Source organism: Elaeis guineensis, chromosome 9 (assembly GCF_000442705.2).
Source record: "Elaeis guineensis isolate ETL-2024a chromosome 9, EG11, whole genome shotgun sequence".
Classification (NCBI taxonomy): domain Eukaryota; kingdom Viridiplantae; phylum Streptophyta; class Magnoliopsida; order Arecales; family Arecaceae; genus Elaeis; species Elaeis guineensis.
The window spans coordinates 321,613-329,048 of NC_026001.2; the positions used below are offsets into that span (position 1 = coordinate 321,613).

A 7,436-nucleotide genomic window follows, 5' to 3' on the forward strand; every position below is an offset into this window, starting at 1 on the left:
TTGGCGAGCCAATCGGGATACGTGGATTCTCGGATGAAGCCCGCTTCGAGTAGCTTGTCCACTTCTTCGTCGATGGCCCTCTGTCTCTCTGGAGCGAAGGACCTTTTCTTCTGCCTCACCGGCCTCATCGTCGGGTCGATGTTGAGTCGGTGGGTTATTGTCTCTGGGGGATGCCCGACATATCCGCTGCCGACCAAGCAAATATGTCGGCATTGGCCGTCAGCAGCTCCGTCAATCGTCGTCGTTCAGGGTCGGGCAGTTGAGATCCGACCCATACCTTCCGATCAGGATTTTCTGCTATCGGGATCGACTCGAGCCGTTCGGCCGGCGAACCCCGTTCTTCCTCCTCCCGTTGGTCCAGCTTGTCGATCGTCAGGGAGCCCCTCACTCGTCGCTTTGAGCGGAGATCTGGAAGCATCGTCGAGCGAGCTGTTGGTTCCCGCGCATCTCCCCGACCCCGTTCTGGTCGGGAACCGAACGAGGAGATGGTAGTCGAGACAATCGCCTTGAGGGCATTTAGTCCAGGTCGTCCAAGTATGGCGTTGTAGGCCGAAGGCACTTGGACGATCGCAAAAGTTAAGTGGACCATGCTTTGTCGTGGTTCGGTGCCGGCCGTCACAGGCAGGATAATTTCTCCTTCCGTCGCGACAGCATCCCCGGCAAAGCCGATCAAGGGCATGGAGACCTCTTAAGTCGGTCGGTTGACAGTTGCATCTGGGAGAAAGTCAAATAAAACAGAACATTTGTCGAACTTCCATTATCTATAAAAATTCTTTTTACATCATAGTTTGCTATTGTTGCCGAAACAACAACAGCGTCATCGTGGGGAGTTTGGATGCCCCGACGTCTTCCTCCATAAAAGTGATTACGTCGTCGGGCGCGGCTTTTTCGTCGGCTCCCCTCCCGCAGACTCCCCAGGCCCAACCGCTTGGAGATCATATTGATGACCCGGCCGTCGGCCGATTAGTCGTCGCTTCTTCGGTCGGCTGGGTCGTCGATCGGCAACTGGTTGGGTCGGCGGGTTCTTCAAATTTATCGAGATACCCCGGCGAATGAGGCTTCGATCTCATCCTTAAGCTGGATGCATTGTTCGGTGTTGTGGCCGTGACCTCGATGGAATCGGCAGTACTTCCGTCGGTCAAGGCTTTTGCCTTCAGAGGTGGAGGCCGTCGCAGGTATTCTTTCCCTCGATCTCATCAGAATCTGCGCACGGGGGGCAGAGAGAGGAGTGTAGGAATCATACCTGGAGCGTGTCGGCCTTGGGGCCTGCCGTCGGGGCACTTTGGCTCTGTCGCGGTGGCGAGACCCGACTATCGGTCGGGGGCCTGCTGGGTCCGGTGGGTTCCCGACCCTTCCTCCGCTTCTCCTTCGGGCCTCTGGATTCGGCCAAGCGTCGGTCGGAAGCTCCTTCATCCGGCGCATGTACTTGTATGCGTGCTCCAGCAGCTCGGTGTATGTCCGGGGGAGGGTCTTGTCCAGAGAGTAGGTGAATCAGGATGCCCTCAGCCCCCGTTTTATGGCTGAGATAGCCATGTCTTCGTTGAGGTCCCGGACCTCAAGCGTGGCCGTATTGAATCGCACCACGAAGTGTCGGAGTGTCTCATTCTCCCCCTGTTTGAGGGAGAAAAGGCTGTCCGACGTTCGCGGCGGCTTCCGGCTGGTGCTGAAGTGAGCCACGAAAGAGTGCTTGAGCTGCCCGAAGGAGTGGATACTTCCGGATCAAAGATCGGAGTACCAGGCCCTGGCAGCCTTGCGGAGTGTGGCGGGGAAGCCGATGCAAAAGAGAGCGTCGGTTGCCCCTTGGATCGTCATGAGAGCTTTGTAGCTTCAAGGTGGTCGATTGGATCGGTGGAGCCATCGTACGGCTCCACGTGCGGCATCTTGAACCGACTGGGGATCGGTTCGTCGAGAACGAGTCGGGAGAGAGGTTGGACGGTCTGGAAGTCGACGTCGTTCGAAGACTTCTGACCGTCCACCTGTAACTGCGCAAGCCGACGGTCGATTTTCTCGAACCTGCACTCGTAGTCGTCCGTCCGTCGGTGCTGGGAGACCCCAGGAGTGGAGTCTCCGGAAGATTCTGAGAGGGAGACGGACGGCGTTCGCGGTCGCTTCTCCTTCCTCGTCCGTTCCAGCAGGGAAGGAGAGAGCTGCTGGGACTGTCGGGCGTCACGCCGTGGCCGTCCCTCCTCCTCTCCATGGGAGCGCTGTTGCGGGCGCTCGCACGGAGGTGATGGGGATCGGCGCGGGCGCCGGCGGCTGCTCCTGGAGGGCATCGAACGGGCCGCCGGTTGTTGCTGGAGGCTCTTGACCGCGTCCGTCAGTACGGTCATCTGCCGCACGATGGCCGCGATCTGCGCCTCCGTGGTCACCACGGGGTGTGGAGAGCTGGGCTCCACCGCTGAGGGTGGCGGAGAGGCCTCTTCCCGGCGGGAAGAGCGTCTCACCGACCCGGTGACCCTCGATCGTTGGGCTCTTGTCTTCGTCATCAGTATCTTCTGCTTGGGAAGGCTTGGTGCCGTGTCTGCCTTTCCCCTTCCTGGCGCGCCAATCTGTTGCGGCCAATCCCCTCGTCGCCTGATCGCCGGGAAACGAACGCCTGCAAAAAGAAAAGTTCACACTGACCGGAGGCGGCTCTGGCGGGGGACCCTCCGACGGTCAAGTCAGAGAGGTGGTTGGGCAATAGTGAAATGGAGACAGAGAGCTCAATCGAGAGAAAGAGAGAGAGGGGAGCAAGCCTGTGGTTTCAAAGTCGAAATGGAGGTCCCCTGCACTGTTGCCTTCCCCGATTTATATAGTGGAGCATGGTATGGCGCCGCCATTAATGGCGCGGACAATTGAGGAATTGTCAACTCATTGTAGACTGTCAGAGTCGCCGTAAAAGTGTCATATCGTCGTGGGGCTGTCAAATCACTAGGGTTGACAATGCCCTAGGCGGGATAATGCCCTAGGTGGCAGTGCCGCATGTTGCTGTCAGGACAGACAAGCTCTGGCGGCTGTACGGCGATCGGAGGAGCCGACCGACTCTAGGTCGGTGGCCAGCTGTGTGGCGTCGGGTGGAGATTCGGGCCCCTTTGTTGGTCAGCGAGTCTTACGTGAGTCGGCCATCAGACTCCCTGGTTCAGTCGGTCGGGAAAACAGGAAAAGTATGCCTGACCGACACATCCTCAGTCGGTTATAGGCCATTAATTGGCCGGTGATGGCGCCCGTCGATCGATCGGTCGGCTGAACGGTGATCGGTCGGTCGCTCCGGCCGTCGGTCGGTCGGTCGGTCGGTCGATGGATATTCTCCAACATATGGTTACTTTTGATTGCTTAATGCAACTTGCTTCCTACAAGGATTACCTACCAAAAACCCAAGCTTTTTAATGAAAGCTTTCAGCTCCTTTGTTACTAAAAAAAAAAAGAGAGAAAAACCCAGGCAAATTTCCATATTTTTGTATAATACAAAGACATGGTTACTTTTAGTTCGAACTTATTTCTGATCAAGTATTTTGGAGTTACAAGGCATTTATTGTCCCGGATTCCGGAGGTTTGCTTGTCGGAATCTACATCATTCCTGTTCTATTAATGTCACTCCTTCTTTCCTTTTAAATGAATATGTCGCTATTGATCAGGTTTCCATTCACGTGTCGAATAAGTATGTCACCATTGAACGGATTATCTGCTGACCATGCACAACACCATGCTTTGATTTTTCTTTCCCCCCAATTTCCATTTTTTTTATTGGCCTGCGTTAATTTGAAAGCAGAATGAATAAATCTGGAATAAATGAATTAATTTACTTCTTCTCCTCGGGAAATAATTTATTCTGAACTTAATCAAAATAAACAGTTTTGAAAGATAAAAGTTCTATTTTCGGCTAAAATTTAAAAAATAGATACTTTATATTTTCTCTTAGGCAATTCTTTTTCCCGATTTTTATGTTGCTTTGTTAAATTGCACATGAATACACTTCGTGAAGGCATCTTGAAGGCCTGACCGCGGTATATCGTACTCCAGATCGGGGGTCCCTGCCAGATCTCACCGGCTCGATATGAGAACAATAGATTTCTTCATTTTCGTTGTTACAAATATCCAAACAGAAGATGATTTCGAAGATACCGTTACATGAGTTTTTGTATGGTAGTGGAGCAAAATTACAGAGAAAACAAGCACGACATATATTATTGTTGTGCTTGCTTGCATTGATGATGCAGAGACATCGCGGAGCACGTAACAAGGCAGTGAATGCATACGTCAATCGGCCAGGCGGGACGGCGGTGCTGCCAATATCCGCTCGACCGTTGCTCTCTGTTTTATGAACTCAGGCAGCGGTTGAGATATGATCGCCGGACGGGTTGAGGTGGTGATCCCCGGTAGGGCGCTTGTGGTTGGCATTTGTGGCGGGTTGAAGCATTAGCTGTTGCTGCTGCTGCTGGAGTTGGTTGTCGGCCCCACCACCGCCGCCGCCGCCGAGGAGCTCGAATTCCTTCTGGCGGAGAAGAAGCAGCATCCGCTCGTTCTCGAGGCGGAGGCGGTCGTTTTCGAGCTTCATCCGCTCCATCTCGCGCTCCTTGTTGGTGCTGAAGCGGAGCCATTTGAAACGCTGGCGCTCCAGCTGCAGAGCCCGGCTCTCGTACCCCACTCGCTGCTCCTCCAGCTCCACCACCCTCCTCTTCAGCCACTGCCGCTGCTGCTGCTCTCCGCCTCCTGCCATCCCCATCAGCTCGCTCTTCAGCTGCTGCATCGATGTAGAGATCGAAGATGGCGACGACAGGGAAAGCGAGAGAGGGGGAGAGCCCCCCAAGAACATCCTACGAGCCCTCTTTGCCCCTTCTGCCTTGCCTAGGTCACCCACCAATCCCTTGTTGTCCTCGTCCTCCGCCTCCTCCAGCTTCCCCTGGTGCTGGTGGTGGCCGTCGCCGTGGTGAGCGCGGCGCTTGCTTTTATGGTGGTAATCCGTCTCGTCGTCGTCATCTTCCTGTTCGTCATCGTCATCATCGTCGTCGTCCTCCTCAGTGTTTACATCATCGTCGTCGTCGTCCTCGTCCTCCTCATGAGTTGCCATGCCATCCTCCTCCACAGCCGTGGTTCCTCGCTTCCCCACGGACACTGCAGTCGGTGGGTGGTGGAAGCAGGGCTGCTGGTGATCCGCGTGCAGTGGAGGCGGCGGTTGCATCTGCGGAGGTGGCGCGGAAGCTAAGTTTGCGGTGGCGGTGGCGTTGTGGTAGGCGCACATCTCGCGGAAGAAGAGGTGCTTGGAATTGAGGAGCTTGCGGGCCTCCTCCTTGGCCTTGGGGGAGAGGTCCATGGTGTCGAGAAGGGCCTGGTTCTCCACCACCCGGCACGCCGTCCCCTTCCCCAGCAGGTCGTTCACCCGCTTGTATCGCTTGTTCAGGTCGTTGAACTTGTCCTCGCACTGCTGCGGCGACACGTAGAACCCCTTCTCCATCATCGCCCGCGACACCGACTTCCACTTCCCCTTCTTCTGCAGCAGAGCCGAAGCCGAGGTCGCCGAAGCCGATGTCCCCAGCCCCTTCTTGCCCTTGGCCACAGAGGAGGCAGAGGCGGCCGCGTGGGGCTGCTGCGGCTCCCCCTCGGGCCCGCCCCCACCACCGCCGTCGTCCCCCACGCGGTAGACCACCGAGATGAGGAGCCGGACCATGCTGTCCGTCCACTTCATCCGCTGCCACGGAGAAGGCGTCGGCGACTGCGAGGACACCCGCCTCGCCCCGTCGCCCTCGTCCCCGAGTCCCGGCTGCTGCTCGTCTTCGGAGCTCAGCGTAGGCTGCTGCTTCCCCCTGGCGCTGTAGGGGCTGTAGGAGGAAGAGGTGGCGTGCCTCATTTGGTGGTCGATATCGCTGCCGGACTGGGGGGGCTGGAACGGGAAGATGTGCTGCTGCTGCTGCGGGTGGAGGAACTGCTTCTGTTGCTGCTGCGGGTGTTGATGCGGGTGGAGGGGCATCTCCAGGCCGAGCAATCCGGCGGAGCCCATGGTGCTCGGCAGCATTCCCCCGGGCATGCCACCGCCTCCTTCCATGCTATGCCGCTTAACAATTTTGCCTCCTCTGGCTCTACCAAATACACAGGATGGATAGGACGGTGGGAGGGACACACGGATTTACGCGCACCGAAAGAAAACCAAGACCGGTACCGCTACGACAGCACGGTGGATTTGCACACCAAGACGATCAAACTGCTTCTCGCTGCAGCTTGGAGCAAGAAAAAGAAGATGATGACAGGGGTAGAGCTGGAAAATGGGTGTTTTTTTCTCTCCTCCCCCTTTTCGCTCGTCGTGGGCAGGATGGAGTTGTGGGTGCCGCCGGTTTTGAGTTTGGTGGTAAATGCACGTATAGGTGGTTTTGCTATCCTTCCTGCGAAGAAACGATGGCCTTCGTCGACCGGGCCCACTGGCCGCTTCTCGGATCCTGGTACTCCCTAAACCTGCTGCTGCCCCCAAATTGCCCATGGTTTTCCTCGTCGGTTGACAGATTTAAAATCCACAGGATTTCAGAAAACAGGGTGATTAGCTGCCCAACAAAAATAAATATAAAGTACTTTATGGCTTGCGAACCGTGGTTTGACGGGCCACGGAAACATGATCCACCGCACCACAACTAGTCAACGAATCCCGTAGATAGAATATTTAGGCCAGGATCACGTCCTCCCTTGCTATCACAAGGCTTGATCTGCGTACTGGACATGATCGATTTTGATATTTTTTTTAGATCTAAAATTAAATTAAAAAATAAAATTATTTTATTAAAAATTAATATATTTTAAATATTAATTATTATTAAAAAATTAATTTATTTATATTTTATAATATAAATTTTTTTATAATTTTTTTATAATCAATATTTGACAATAATTTTTTCTCAATAGGTAGAATCGTTAAATCATTTAATTTTTTTTGTAACATCATTGATCGTAAATATAATTTTAATAATTTTAATTTTAAAAATTTTTTTTAAATAAAAATAAGTAATTGATACATTTAGATAATAATTTATTTTATTAATGTAATTAAGTATATTCATAGTAATTTTTTTTTTTTGACATAATTACTTTTAGAATTTTTAATTCTGAAAATAAATCAATCCCATAAAGATCATAATGATTATCATTTATTAAAATATTTTGAAGATTAAGATAAGATTTTTTTAAATTTTTTTCATCTAATGAAATTAATATTTTGAAATCAAATAAAAATCTAAAATTATTTTCATATAATTGAAATTATTCAAACTTATGTTTTAATAAAAAAATAGCTTGATCTACTAAATATAAAAAATAATTAATTCTAAATGATTCTTCTGGTGATTGTTCAATATCTATATTAACATTTTCATCAAATTATTTATTTATTTTTTACTTGATATTTTATACGAAATATAGGATCAATTCTCATCTCATTTGTAATTTTCTTAATTGAAATCATACCAGAAGTAAAGTTA

General features: G+C 51.7%; 1 protein-coding gene across 1 annotated transcript; it reads right to left on the reverse strand.

Moving 5' to 3' along the window:
- Window positions 1-4,034: 4,034 nt before the first annotated feature.
- On the reverse strand, window positions 4,035-6,299 carry LOC105035293 (uncharacterized). The gene has a single exon (XM_010910816.3). It carries the CDS (start codon window positions 6,017-6,019, stop codon window positions 4,304-4,306), a length of 1,716 nt encoding a protein of 571 aa, XP_010909118.1. The 5' UTR covers window positions 6,020-6,299; the 3' UTR covers window positions 4,035-4,303.
- Between the last annotated feature and the right edge of the window lie 1,137 nt (window positions 6,300-7,436).

What these genes read in the sequence shown, in the direction of transcription:
- LOC105035293 (XM_010910816.3), bottom strand. Translation starts at nt 6,019, where the DNA reads ATGGAAGGAGGCGGTGGCATGCCCGGGGGAATGCTGCCGAGCACCATG.